The sequence below is a fragment of the Sphaeramia orbicularis genome, chromosome 5 (genome assembly GCF_902148855.1).
Source record: "Sphaeramia orbicularis chromosome 5, fSphaOr1.1, whole genome shotgun sequence".
Classification (NCBI taxonomy): Eukaryota; Metazoa; Chordata; class Actinopteri; order Kurtiformes; family Apogonidae; genus Sphaeramia; species Sphaeramia orbicularis.
Window position 1 is genome coordinate 25032120 of NC_043961.1, and position 15762 is coordinate 25047881.

Below are 15762 nucleotides of genomic sequence, written 5' to 3' on the forward strand. Positions count from 1 at the left end.
GTCTCCTTTAGTTTGAATGTTCTGCATCATGGCTCCCATATACAGTCTTAAAGCATCAAGTGGGATTGTGGTCCTAAATATAGATTCCAAACAATTGTGAATGTTCTTCCAGAATGACTTGATTTTTGGTCATTTTCAAAATGGATGGTAGTGATGGTAGTGATGGTAGGTACAGCTGATCCACATAATCTCCAACAGTTACTTAGGATTGTACATTTCATATACAGTATGCATGTTACAACTGCATAACTGAAGTTGTAATTTTACAGATAGCTACACGCTATAGCTGTGATATATCTGAGACTAAAGTTGTCCAGATGTGTTAACTTTGTTGTCCCTGAAATTGCTGCAATTTCTAACCCAAACAACAATAATCAGTGAGTAAATCCCAAAATGTGGTAACTGATGTAGCTTCCATCTTGCAAGTAAATTGTGTGTTTGGGGAAAAAAAATAAAAATCTGTCTTCTTACTAATCTATGTTGACAGCCTTCACATCACAAACCATCAGCACCTAAATCCATGCGTCCAGTTCATCAAAAATCCTTTAAAGTTGCTCTCTTTTCATCTGAATGGCTTCCGTGTGTTTGCTTGGACCTCACCCATGATACAGCTGGTATTGGCTTATCCATGTACCAGGCAGTCAGATGGTAACCGAAAACAGATTTGTACATGTAGTAAGCACAGGCATTAAGTCTGTGTCTTTGTAGAAAATTGTGTCATTTTTAACAGTTGCATCTTTAAAGATGTGCTGTACTGTATGTGTGTTTCTGAGTCCTCTCTCTTCTCTGTGTCACTTTGTATTAGATCAGAAGCTGCCCTAGTCTGCTACAAATACACCAGCTTAAATGAAGTGTATCCTGGCCAGACATGAAACAAGTTGCACACACTGAAGCAGGACAGACTTAATCATATCCAGATACAGTTGAAAGGCCTCCGATTCACCCGTCTTGATCCCATAAATATGATATGAATTTTAATACCACAAAGTCTTCTGTTTAAAGCATGGCAGTGTTTGTTGTACAGACTTTGAAAAGTTATATTTTTCTCCAGTTTTTTTTTTTTGTTTTGTTTTTTTGTTTTCAGTACATTAGAGATAAAATTACTCAGATGATGCAGGTAGGATTTGAAACAATGTACTTCATCAAGATGATCCAGAAGTGCAGGCATGCAGAAAAGTACAGTATATCACATCAGGTTTTTGTTCCCTCTTTGAAGTATTCCATACTAGAATCAGACAGGAGGTGAAGGCCAAGGGTTCTGTCATTTTTATTTGCAGCGCATTTGTTCTACACAATGTACTAATGACTTTTATGCAGATGTGATCTATACACAAACAGCTGAGGCCAGTGAGTAACATATAAGGTGACGTAAGAAAACATAACATAGCATAGCATGGCATAGTATAGCACAATGTAACGTAATGTAACATAACGTAGCATAACGTAACGTAACATAACATAACATAACATAACATAACATAACATAACATAACAACATAACATAACATAACATAACATTACATAGCGTAGCATAGCATAGCATAGTATAGCATAACATAACACAACACAACATAACATGTCATTGCATGCCATTGCATTATATAACTATTTAGTTTTAGTTGAAATAAAAATTTGTCAAAAAGATGCCTAATTTTCCCTGAGCACCTGATTTACAACAAAGTGCAAAAGTATTTGATCTTGTTTCTTGTACAATTGGCCAATAAATGTACCTTATTGTTATTAATGGTCTATGGCCATTTCATGCACTTAGAAAGCAGAGGAGGTAAAAAGTATGTTTTTTTTTCTTGATTAGTTACATCAAAATAACAAAATTCACATAAAAAAAATAAGTGATAAAAATGCTCTGCTATGAAACAAAGATTTATTTAATCTTCATGTACTTGTTTTATTCCAGTTTGATGCTGTGAAAAAATAACGTCAAGGAAAAACTGGGTCTTGTTGCCAGACAGAACATTACAGTACTTTTGTGCTTTCATATGCACACGGGTCACAATGTTAAAATACATGAGAGCGACTCCTCTGTTCAGTGTTAGAGTTGCATTATTGTGTATCCACACTGTTACACTTAATAACAATAGGGAACAATGGTGAAATGATCCAAAATATTACTATTTGAGCAATCACATGGAATACATCACACATTACATTTACCAGCATGCAGTCAGTCAAATCCATTTTCATAGGGGCTGAACCAGTACTGTTTCATAATATATATCTGTTGTCTTCCAGAACCCAGAATCTCTGGACTCGTCCATCCAGAGTGCCCTGTCGGCGCTCTTCCCTCCCTTCGAGGTTACAGCGCCCATCGTTCTCAGCCAGCTGTTTCGAACTATTGAGGAACGTTACCACGGTGATGCATTGCAGTGCCTGCTGGACTTCCTCATCCCCTCCAAACACCTACTGGAGAGTGTCCAACAAGCAGCATGTGTGAGTGCCAATACATTTAAGGACATAACAGCTGCACTGCAACATATTTTCCCTTCTAGCCTCTACAGTTTGAGTTAGTAAAAAAATACTCTAGCAGGTAAATTTCAAACCTAACTGTGCTTGTGTGTTTCCAGGCTGGATACTCTGATGTGGTTTTCCGCTGTGAGGGTTGGCCTCTGTGTCTCCATGACAAAACTGTCATCCAGTTGGCACCTATCAACCCACTGCTGTTGCGTCCTGGAGACTTCTATCTACAAGTGGAACCTTTTGGGGACCAAGCAGCACGTATAGTCCTCAAAAGTCTTCTGGAACAAGGCTGTCGAGAGGTGGAGGAGACCCCCGTCCCTGAGACGTCCTACCCCTGCATCTTCACTGAAGACTGGCTGCATGATATCAACGAAGGGCGCCATGGAACTCCTCTGTCACGTTGCTTGCTTTGCACAGATCAAGGAGTGATAAAGTTGCCCTGGGCTAAGGTAGCCATCCCAGAGTTCCTTGACAAGCCAAAGATAATGCCCACTCCTCCGTCTGTCAATCGGAAAGCTCCTCCTGAACCAATACATGCTTCTGTTCACTCCCATTTTAACTCCTCCACTCTCCCTCTGGAGATGGTTTTTCCTTCTAAAGAGAGAATGTCAGCATCTTTAAGGCCTGCGGACTCTTCCTCAAAACTTATAAAGATGCACCGTGAAAAGCAAATACCAAACTCCAAACCTTTCATCAAACCCGTGGGTTGGGTTTCACCTAATACCTGGGACAGTCGTAACTATCCGGAGATCGAGGGCGACTATGTAGACCTGGTGGATATTGTTAAAGGGAAGGAGGTGATGGATAAAAATGATAGTCAGTTGAATCCCTCCAGTGCAGCTTTGTATAAACCTGTGAGACCGGCTCCACCTCCACCTCCGTTTGGAATGCACCTCATGGGACCCTGTGGAAGCACCCTTCAGTACGCAGAGGAGCCTTGTGTGCCATACAGCCAGAAAGGAATGGGGTATGATCCCTCTGATCAAGACTTGAAGTGTAGGTACAGAGAATCTTACTTAGCAGCGCTGAAGAACCCAGTCCCTTTTGAGAAAGGGAGTGTAGATCTCCTGGCTGCTCTGGAGGAGGTCGGCGTCTTTGAAGAAGGGGAGTTGAAATCACAACGCACATCTGAAGCTCAAAGAGATGAAGTAGGAATCTTTGGTAACCACTGTAAAGAACCTACAACGAGTCACGAGGTCTGTCAGTACAGACACTTCTGTGAACCAGCAACAGTGAAAATTGCATCTCACCTCAAAGACCTCACGAAAAGTTCTGCATCAGAAAACCTCATGGCGGAATCCCCCATGGCTTTGAAATCCACCCCTGATTTAAGCCACAGTCAGAGAGTTCAGACCAAACTTCTTTCCCACCCAACAGCACATCAGGCTGGGATGATGTCAGATGTTTTCTTGGATGGTTGTGATGGTGATATAAAACCACATCATAAGGTGGAGGCTGTGAAACCTTCAGGGAAACACAAAGTTAAGATGAGATCCCTGTCTACGGTGTCAGAGACTCCTAAAGGGAGTCCACTTCTATATAAACTCAACAACAGGAGCCACAGCGATATTTGCCCTGAAATGATAACCAGCATAATACAGAGTAAAAGGGGTGACCAGCTGGACCAGGTATCAACAAAGCTGGAAAGACGCAAGTCTCCCAAAAAGGGTGAGCAAACATTTCTAACACTGCTAACACTGACATTTTCATACATGTTAGCCATGTGCAAACTTGTACATTTTTATTACTGTGTACATATCAGTTTATCACGATGTTGCTTAATACACCACAGGCCACTGAACCTTTCACGCCAAACAAATACAGACTGAAACTTGACAATGTCCTCGCGTGCTTGAGGAAAATGTGTTCCGCTGAGAGCAAAAGGTCATCAGGACTCTTTAGCATGAAGGTTCAGATGTCAAAGCTCACACTGGAGTATGATGTTCCTCATGGGGTTCTCCTGCTGCTGCTGTCTGGGTGTTTGGCAATATGATTACATTCGCTTCACTCCCATTTCCAAGGGAGTGAAAGGAAATAGCATTCAGCACCCCAGTGAAAGGGAGGGCCTGAACCCACTGGGTAAAAAGAAAGAGCAGAGCATTCCTTTAATGTAGACAGACAGCAATGCATGCAAGAAGGAGCTTTCTGTGTCCCCTGCACCCGCTAGCATGCGCCCTCATGCCCTCAGAGGGGCATGTTGAGATCTTGACTGGAGACATGCTTGTCATGGGCCATTAAAGTAGCAAAGGGAGAGAACACAGGCAAGGCTTTGTTGGATTTAAAGACAGGCCAATTAGGATGTCTAAAATCAAAGCCAGGCTTAGAAACTGGACCACAATAGTCTTGCAAAGACCATGCTCAGTTTATAAACTGTGTATGAAGGTTCATGTTGGTGGAAGGTTATTAAAAGTCATCAATGAAAAACTGTATAATTTCCGTCAGTTTAAGCGCTGGACAAAATACAAAACTTTTTAGAATCATCTTACACTCCATGACCACTTCCTGGTATGCTTTAGTTATTGTTTGATTTATTATATTCTCTTTCTTTTGGTGGAAAATTAATCACATTTGTGTTAAATTACAGACTCACAATCAAGCTGGAGTGAGATGCCCACTACCCCAGATGGTCAAGAATTTAAACTGCAGAATGTGAAGACTGACAAACCATCCCCTTCACAAATCCAAGCTGCTTCTGCCTGTCCTGACACACCTCACTCCCCCAAAACTGAAGAATCCAGTTTCAGAAGTGTTCGTGGTCTGCTTGAACTGGGCATCATTTGTTTACCAGGTACTTTACACAAAATGAGAAAGACAAGAAAAGAAAATAAATTTCAACTAAATTATCACCTGTAAATTAAGTGTAAAGTGTGTTTTTGCTTGTCCAAGTGTATCTGTGTTAATTCTTAGACCAGCCCTATATAAAAATAATTGCATTACTTATTTTTCTCCATCTGTAGGCAGCAGGGACAGGACGGGCAGGGCTGTTGTGGAGGTTCACGGTGATCGAAAGGAGTGGACGTCTCCTCTATTATCAGCCCATAGTGTTTGTGAATTACTGCTCTACTTACACAACATGCCAAGGTAAAGGAAACAAAGCTTTAATATTAAAAATCATCATTAAAAGACATATATGAACCGCTTTTATTGTTTTAAATAAAATCTTGAGTTCTTCTTGAGTTCTTGATTCTGTCGATGACTTTCTTGGCTGTTGATATATTTTGTAATACAAAGGTTGGCCACAAGGGGTCAGTAGAGCATCATTTTATAAGTATATATATTGGTCAAAGCAGACTTCTAATATGATCCATGCTCTTTCATTCATTAACATCTGACATTTACCTTTACTAATAAAACAATACAGTTCCTTCAAATTCAAAACTCATGACATGAATGATGATGCTTAATATTCAGTGGATCAAAATCATCTGTCAGGTAGCTTTGACCTGCTGACCCTCTGCCAAATTTGTTTTAGTGTTCACCCTTAGAGGTCCGTTGCAAATAGTGCTGTTTGTTTACACTGACTTTAATGGAGTCTTTGAAGTTCTACCAGAATTCTTGGCCTTCCTCTGTCCCCACTAAAGAGCCATACCACAACAACAGCGCAGCCTCTAGCCAGGCTGGCTGCCAACTGTCTGGTATGCAGCGCCTCGCTAGAATTAGCAGCCATGTCTGATGTAGGCCCACACAACGGTAACCCAAGAAGAGGCCATTAAGAGGAGTGTGTGAAAGTGCCAAAGCGGAGGATAAGATGTGCGAAGAAAAGTGTGTGTATGTGTGTGTGTGTGTGTGTTTATATGGATGTCAGAGGGAGATAAAAAGATAAATACTGATTTGGAAAGTGGAAAAACCCTAAGTCTAAAAGCTTTTTGAATCACGCTTATGTCACATGAAGACAGCTGTGGTGAACAGAACAAGTTCTAATGTGCCCTGTATATGTATGTGTATTATTTGCAATTCCACAGAAAAGATGTTCGAGAACTTGGAATGACTCTGGCCATCAATGCGAGGAAAAAGCCTCCTCCGTCTTATCTCTACAAGGCTCTGCTGATGGCCCAGGTTAAAACAACAAACCTGCACACACATGCCCACGTGAACAATAGATAGTTGACCTCATCTTTTCTTACACACACATCCACATATACACAAACAGAAACACTCATCGTGTCAAATGGTGATGACAGACGATCCGTTAAATCATCTCCATATTTTGATTCACAGATACTATATAAACATTACTCATTTTGTGTTAATATTACAAAACCTACAACCTCACCACAAGATGATACAAGTACTTTATTTTCAAGTAGTAATGAAACCACATGGAGCAACAATCCCCATTTGGTCAGGTATAGTTGGGACATAAAATTTAACTTATTGCCATTTTTTTGCATTATATAGTGTGACAGTTCATTTTATATGTGGGTTCGATCAAGCGGTAACACATGGATACATTTTGTGTTCAGCAGTCTCTGTCATGTAAGCAGAGGAACTTATATGCATGTATTATACATATATGAGTAGGTATTTATAAGCACATTAATATTATCTATAACAAAATTGGGGAGATAAAATTTTTAGATGAAAAATGTCAAATTACTGCTTAATTACATTTGGACTTGAAACGGACATCAATTTTTTAAGCTTTACACAAACATTCAAAATGACAGAAATTGATATCAAGTAGGACAAAACCTTTTAGATACTATGTTCAACTATGCTGAAAATAAATTTTGGAGTAAAATATTGAAAATGTGGTAACACATGGACAGGTTGCCATAGTAACACGTGGATGACTCTTTACCATTGTATGTATCAGCCAAAATGTTGACTTGTCTTTTAAAACAAACCAGATATAATAAAAATGCTTTATTTAATGTATTTAATACTAACACAGTGTTATTTACAACTTGTGGTGTTCCATACTGACATATGTAAATTACAAATAAAGAGTAATTTCTCTGTAACAGTTGACAGATAGTCTTTTTTAATGTGACAATGAATAAATTTTCATATTTACCTCCGCCAAGGAGGTTATGTTTTTGCCAGGGTTTGTTTGTTTGTTTGTCTGTCCGTTAGTGTGCAACATAACTCAAAAACTTATGGACAGATTTTGATGAAATTTTCAGGGTTTGTTGGAAATGGGATAAGGAAGAAATGATTAAATTTTGGTGGTGATCGGGGGTGGGGGGGCCCACGGGGGGCCCATTTCCAACAAACCCTGAAAATTTCATCAAAATCTGTCCATAACTTTTTGAGTTATGTTGCACACTAACGGACAGACAAACAGACAGACAAACAAACAAACAAACAAACCCTGGCAAAAACATAACCTCCTTGGCGTGGGGGGGCCCACGGGGGGGGGGGGGGGGGGGGGGGCACTGATCAGCCTTGGCAGAGGTCTGTGCTCTCCGAGTGCTTCTAGTTTTTAGATATAATTTTTACCATCAAATTTGAGCTATATTTTTATGTCTGAGGCATGGCTACAGTGTAAAAAATCCAATCAATAAAATCAGTTGTAATTTTTTTTCTATAAGTGGTATTTTAAAAAGGATAACAGTTCCATAAAATACAGATAAAGTTAAAAAATGAGCTCACTGATAAATGATGTGTGTAAATTTACTTTTGCATGTTGGTGTTCACTTTTGCTTGACGTTGCATGTACGTTTTTTTCCGCCAACATTGAAAGTCTGCTCTTATTTGGTTGTTTTTTAATTACATTTTTCATCACGTTCTACAGGAGCAAGCTCTCCATGCTGTCCACAGTATTATAATCCTGGTGGATAAAGACACATGCCCACGTCCAGAAAAGCAGTCAGGACTACAGGTCAGAAATGAAAACTTCTTCCTCCTCCTTCTTTCACTTACGTCTTGATTTGACACCACTTATCTACAGCCTGGACAAAAAAGTGTCCATCTGCAGTGGTTAATATGATTGAACTTTTAAGATGGTCTTGAACTCTAACTGATGCAGTGAGTAGCTTCTCTTTTCTTAAACAACCATCAGTTTAAAAGAGAGAATAAAGATTGGACAGTGGTTAACCCTATATTGCCAAATGTATCATATTTGATACATAAGTTTTGAAGCCCTCTACATGATCAGTGTAATATTTTTTTTCTTGAAAAACCTGATGTATACATTTAGATTCATGCAATACACGGAAAAATCACCAGAGGCCTTTCCAGTGACACTACAAGACTGTCATTAATGAAGAAGGAGGTAGAACTTTGCCAATTTTGAAAAGGAATTACCAATTTGTTAGACATGTTTGTGTTATATTATGTTTTTGTTTGTTCAAAAATAATAATATTTGAGCATTGAGACATGGCAAGGCAAGTTTATTTATATAGCACATTTCAGCAACAAGGCAATTCAAGGTGCTTCACATAGGACATTGAAATACAACGACAAGGGAAAAGAAACACATTTAAAACATTATAAAAGAAACATGTAAAAGGTGATTAAAAACAGCAAGTAAGAAAACAACACATAAACCCAAAAATATAAAAACACACACATATTAAAGTAAGACTTGCAGTGCAGAGTTTCGAAAGAGAATGTAAAATTTAAAAAGTCAAAAGCCTTTTAGTCAAATGCAGCAGTGAACAGGTGAGTCTTTAACCTTGACTTAAAAGAACTCAGACTCTCAGCAGACCTGATATTTTCTGGTAGTTTGTTCCAGATATACGGAGCATAGAAACTGAACGCTGATTCTCCATGTTTAGTTCTGACTTTTGGAACACAGAGCAGACCTGCACCAGACAACCTGAGTGGTCTGGATGGTTCATACTGGACTAGAAGGTCTCTGATGTATTTTGGGCCTAAACCATTCAGTGCTTTATATGCTAGCAAGAGAATTTTAAAGTCTGTTCTCTGAGAGACAGGGAGCCAGTGTAGAGACCTCAGAACTAGAGTGATATGGTCCACTCTTTTGATCTTAGTGAGGGCTCGAGCAGCATTGAGACCCAATGTATCAAATATGATACAAATTTGAAACTCATACACGGAAATTGATATTTGAATTTTTTTTTTTTGGTTGTTCAGAAAGACCAATAAAGACTCCAGTTTCAAAGAACTGGAATTTTCTATCAATGATTTAATGGTTCAGGCTTTACAGTGTTAAATAGAAAAAGGTCATGTGGTCTGATGAGTCCACATTAACCCTGTTCCAGAGTAATGGGTGAAAAGAGAGGCAGATGAGGTGATTACCTCTGTAGGATTAGTAACATTACATACCTAAAACTGACTGAACTAAATGTCGTGACACTGCATAAACTTAAATTCAAGGCTAAATGTGGTTCAGTTAAATATTAGGGCCTTGGACTGTGTGTATATGCTAGTTTTTCTACGTACCTCGTCATCCTTTTGCCTTTGTCTGCTAGATGGACACAGTATCGTCTATGAAAGCTCTGAACAAGACGGTGGAGGCGTCCCAGTTGACCTCTGAACTTGGAGGAACATTCCCCTACAGCCATACAGACTGGCTGCAGTTCCATCAGGTACTTACGCAACAAAATACACACACACAAAAAAACCCCCAAAAAAACGACATTGCAGTTATGGTATCACCGAATTCCACTCTGGAAGCACTCATACTCCTGTAATTCAGTCAAAAGACCTATCTGGTGTTTGTTGAATGAGTGATAAATTTTTTAAAAACCCATGCTCTGTACTTTTTAAAGGACCTCCAGCTTTATTGTGTGTGTCCTTGCCCTGTACTGTCACTGTGTGCCCTTCCACCAAGTTTAATAAGAATAGGTGCAGTAGTTTGTGCATAATCCATCTGACAGACAGACAAACGGGGGTGATCACATAAGCTCCTTGGTGGAGGAAACAATAACTCTGATTTATTGTGGAGTTTCCCGTAGATTCAGAGGGGAGTGATGTTCACCCATTGCTCATTCTCTGGGCAGGACTTGTTATTCCACACACCCACACAAGACATCTGTCATCTTTGTTGTGCTTTTAAAAAATTTAGGATTTGCTACTGAGTGACAGGGAGATATCGTCATAAGGAAAATGTGCAGAGTCCAAAAATTCCACAAGCGTCATCATCAAGAGTGATTCAGGAGACTCTCCGCAACAATACAAATTACTGACTGTTAATAGAATGAGGATATTTGATAGTTTTAATGCAACTTGATAAGTGCAAATGAGCTCTTTATACCAGAATAAATTTAAAAAGGAATGTAAAAGCCAAATTCCTCTTTGACATTTATTGTGCTTAACTGTCTCCACACACTGATAAAGACCAAGTTTTTATTTTACTATAGTTTTTATTGAAAGGAATGTGAATTTCCAAATGTCTGTTTTTTTTAACAAATTTCAGAAGTTGGTCTCTTTCATGGCTGACCTGCGAGGTGCGGACAATTTGTTGCAGAAGGCGATAAAAAAAGTGGATGGCATTAGAAAGATGGACACTGCCGAGGTAAAATGTTACCGTTCATCCTCTCATGTATTAATTCTCATCCATGTGCATAAGTTGAATAACCTTTTGAATGTACACTTTGCTGGTTGTTGCAGGATGTGCAGAAATGTATTGAGGAGCAGAAGGCATCAATGAAAGAGGTGCTGGAAGATGTTCGATTGGTCACGCTACAAAGAGAAGGAGGGGCCGTACTGGCCAGGATGAGGAGGGAGGAGTTTCGATTCAGACAATCTGAAGACTACAGGTACCACATGATAGTGAAGTCTCCTTTAATATGGCTTTTTAGTCTCATCTTATTCACATATTGTCTCTGTGAGGCATACAGCGGTGTAAAAAGGGTTTTGGACACCCCATTTATTTGTGTTATATTGCATTCAGAATCACTCTAAAGTCATTGAACTCTGCCAAGTATTGTTCCGTTCTCCAAACCCATATGCTCTCTTCTTCTCCCTTCTGCTCTTTGCCACCGAGGTCAAAACTGGGTTTCAGCAAAATAATGAAACACATCCCATGTTGAAACTGTCAAGAATTCAGTTTAACCCATAAAGACTACTTTGGTGTCACTTCCCAAATGATTTTTTTCTCTATATTTAACCTTTTCAAGTGGTTTATCACCATTTTCATTAATATTATCCTCTGTATTTTACATTTTTCAGTGTAAATCATGAATTTTCTTGAATTTAATTCACTGATCATGTAGATGTTCATTAAAGTTCAGAGTAAATTAAAAGATTTTCATATCAGAAACAGAGAAAACTGAAGAAAAATGACTTTTTCTACATAATATATAATAAACATAAAAAAGTGTCTCCATTTACTGTCACTGACTAAACTCCATGGGTTTACTGGTGAATCAGTGTTGTAGAAGATAACGGTGTTTCCACATTCACTTCGGAGCCTCTGAATGTGGATCACAAAAAGATGAAAAACTGCATTTTACACCAATTATTTACATGGATTGATAGGACTTATGGATCAACAGGTATTAAACATGTTTGGGTCTTTATGGGTTAAGTTAAAAAAAAAAGTCATTTACATTTATTTGTGTCTGTCTGATGCAGCCACATCTTTTGAAACACAAAAAATATTTTTCTGCAAATGTTTCATGATAATATGTGACATTTTGTAAAATTTGAAGGGTATCCAAAAACTTTTTTTCCATCACTGTAGTGTTACAATGACAACTCCTTACTGTATTTGTGCATTGTTTTTAATACTTATGGGCTGAAGAATTAGAAAACTAAAGAAAATTTGGAGTATTACAACAGAAAAGTAGCTAAATGATTAAGTTGATTAGAAAATAGTTATGCTGAGTCAGATCACTGATTAACGTCCTGATTAACTTGTAAGTATAATGTTGATGAGATTGCATTTATAGATGGGTCCTGAGAGCAGCGCAATTTTGTATTATGTAGGGGATGAAAAAAATCCATAATAAATAGATTTAAAAGTGTGTCTGAAAAAACTGTTGTTTCCACCCAAGACTATATATATATATATATATATATATATATATATATATATATATATATATATATATATATATTATTTTATTTTTTTTGGTAATGATTTCCCATTTTAATGAACATACGATCATAAACACAATGTAACGCTCCAAACAAACAAAAAAAAACTCTAACCCCCCTCCTCCCACCCTCAATAAGATCTACAGTGAATAAAATAAAATATTGATAATAATATCAGTATGTGCATTACATATTGAACATACACACATTTCAGTGAACATTAATATGCATATCGATACATATATCCAATGCATCATAAGTCCATAATTCAGTCATCCTCTTCATTTCTATTTTTAGCTCACAATACTAATACTCTAGCCATGGAACTAGTCCCAAGACAATATTTAATGCATAAAAAGCAGAAACTTTCCTGTTCTGGGTTTCAGCGGGACATCAGTGATGGCTCTTTTATGTTATTATTCTCAGTTTTTATTATTCTTTTTGTGTCCTTGCAGAGATGCTTTGGAGTCGATGACATGTTTGTACAACCAAGTGGAAGAGAAACTCCACGCTCTGGTGATGCGCTCCAATAAGTCACTGCAGCACCTTGAATTTCTCTTCACACTGAGAGAGATGGAGGCCAAAATCAGCGAGGTGCTTACGGTTCTTTGAGTCTGTTCACACGCTTAAACTATACAACTGAATTAATGTGTCAGTGCAGATTTACATTCACAGGCAGAAGACATTTTTATAAAGTTACTGGCGTTGTTATTACCAAGCATTTTACAGTTCTACCTTACATCATGCAGGTTGGGAAATGGTTCAGCACAGATGGTGAACAGGCTCTGAAGGACTCTTACGCAACAGACGATACCCTGGTGTGCACTGAAAAGACTTTGCAGCACTTTGATCAGTTTCTCACTGATGCTAAGGTACTCCAAAATTCCAAAGAGGTTTATCATAAAGAAAATGTGTCCGTATTTGGCTCTTGAATCTGACTAAACAAGGCTAGAACCAAACAAATAACTGTGTGTGTGTTTCTTTTTACAATTATTATGCAAAACTATTTCAATTATTGCACTGAAAACAGTAAATACCAGGGAAATGTTGAAAGAAGGGACGGGAAATACATGTTCCACTTAACAATTTGTCATTTCTTGCAGGAGAAGCAACAATATTCCTCAACCCTAGTGATGGAAGCAGAGAGGATTGTGAGCAACAGGGAGTCCAGTCCTGCAACAGATGTTTTTCTTACACTGGTCAGCACTTTCAAATCCAATATGGATGATTTTATGTTACGGGCGGAGAAGAGGCACAAAGAACTGGATACACTAGTGTATGTGCATCGCTTCTGTGATCAGGTTTGTGTGAAAACATATTCTTTAAGTGATTCTTCATGATTTGATGCATGAAATTCAAGTTACAGTTAAAATTTAGCATCCAGTTTAGTAAATTAATCCTTGCATTTATATTAAACGGTGGAAATGACACAAATATTTCCTTCATATTTCTATTTCTCTTATACTTTCTCCAGGCATCTTCCCTGGCCAAAGAATGCAGTCATTTTTTGGAGCAGGTAGAGCAGGGGTGTTACACAGTTCAGACACATTTAAGCACACTCCAGATGTATGAGGAGAGATTAGGTGGTGAATTCTCCACCCAACACTTCCAGGCTCTGAAAGCTAAGGCCTGTGCCGTGGGATCAGGGGTCTCTGGGGTGATGAGGGTGTGGAATGCAGCCTGGGTCCAGTGCCAAGAAGTCAAGAAGCGTTTAGAAGAGATGCAGAAGCAAAAGAAATGCTTAGATAAGAAGCAGATCCAGCAGACCACATCTGTGGACTATCAAGGGAATGCTGGAGGAATGGAGAACAAGAGGGAAAAGAGTGAAGTAGGGGGGGATGAATGCTCCTCCGCACGACAGCACGCTTCTAATAAGGATTCAGTCGATAGCTCAGACTGTACGAAAGAAACCACTACTGGCGCATGTTTAAGCCACCATTTAAAACCTGACTTGAAAGAGTCAAAAGCTCTGAATTCATCAGAAACACCTGGAAAAATACCTCCTGTTTTTCCACAAAATGATGCGTGCCATCCTGAAACCTACTGGAGGCCAAGAGAGCACCACAGTGAAGTAGATCTGAGGACTGTAGCCTATATCGAAGGTGAACGTTTTCCATCGCACAAAGCTTTGGGTCGGTCCCTGAGCGAGGGATCATATGTGAGCTCGCATTTCAACTCTGGCTTTTCACCTTTGGTTGTACGACACAAACACTGTCAGAACAGGACACCGCTACTGGAACAGAATCTGCAGCCCGGCCAAAAAGTGCCCATTTCCCATAATCAGAGTTTACACTCAGGACACATGAACTCAGAGTCAAGAAGAAACAGCAACGCAGAGGAGGGTGGTCCCAATAAAGGATGCACCGTCTCCACCCAGAGCCCCAAAGATTTAAGGACCCCAGAGACATTACTCACACAAACAGAAAACAATGGCAGCAATGTTTTGTAAGTAATGCACCCTTCTCCCAGCTGTAAAATGAAGCTCAGTGAACTGTGACCTAGGACAGCTCACATTAAATACATTATATTCCTGAATTGTACTGTTGTTTTCCATTTAGACTGTACTGTCATAGGAAATTACTGCACACAGACACATAATGTACAGCAACACTTGTACTCAGGTCATAAAGGTCTGCTTTTAAGTTACAGTGCAATAAATATACGACTTTTTTACATTTTTAATTTCTTTTCTGCAGAAGGAAACTACAAAAGATCATTGAGGAGCTTCTGTCCACAGAGAGGGAGTATGTGAAGGCTCTGGGTTACGTTCGAGAGCACTATTTCCCCGAGCTGGAGAGAGCTGATGTTCCTCAGGACCTCAGGGGCCAGAGGGGGAGCATCTTCGGTAACTTAGAAAAACTCCATGACTTCCACCGACATCATTTCCTGAATGAGTTGGAGAGCTGTGTGAATGAGCCCTTCAGAGTGGGACGCTGTTTCCTACGACATGTAGGTGCCACATGTTATGTCTCATTTGTCTGTAATTACAGTTTATGTTCAGCTGTTCTGCACACCGAGTACAGCAGCTAAATATACACTTTAATTATCAAACCCTAACGCCCATGAAACACATCATAATGTTAGTGTTCAAGGCAAACAGGCATCATTTATCCTGTATGTATGCACATGAACCGTAAATGTGTAGGTGAGGTTAATTCTTAATAACCTGAGGTCAAAAGGTAATAGTCCTGTGTGAATAGCACTGGAATCTATTCCCCAAACCTGAGTAATGTGTTTTTCCATGACATTATTTCTAAGGTTTCAACAGAATTAAGATTTTCTCAGTAACACACACATAGTCACACAGTGTTCCTCCGTTTCCTGTTTTGTAACCT

At 39.0% G+C, this 15762-nt stretch overlaps 1 protein-coding gene across 1 annotated transcript in view; it reads left to right on the top strand.

The window, feature by feature from the left end:
- quob (quattro b) overlaps positions 1-15762 on the top strand; it is a 40762-nt gene that overhangs the window by 14929 nt on the left and 10071 nt on the right. The window contains exons 2-15 of the mRNA XM_030134780.1: positions 2251-2448; positions 2583-4143; positions 5060-5263; positions 5433-5556; positions 6438-6531; positions 8213-8299; positions 9856-9972; positions 10803-10901; positions 10997-11145; positions 12883-13021; positions 13177-13299; positions 13531-13728; positions 13902-14872; positions 15124-15376. Coding sequence (XP_029990640.1) covers positions 2251-2448; positions 2583-4143; positions 5060-5263; positions 5433-5556; positions 6438-6531; positions 8213-8299; positions 9856-9972; positions 10803-10901; positions 10997-11145; positions 12883-13021; positions 13177-13299; positions 13531-13728; positions 13902-14872; positions 15124-15376 — 4317 coding nt within the window. The remainder of the gene's footprint in view (positions 1-2250; positions 2449-2582; positions 4144-5059; positions 5264-5432; positions 5557-6437; positions 6532-8212; positions 8300-9855; positions 9973-10802; positions 10902-10996; positions 11146-12882; positions 13022-13176; positions 13300-13530; positions 13729-13901; positions 14873-15123; positions 15377-15762) is intronic.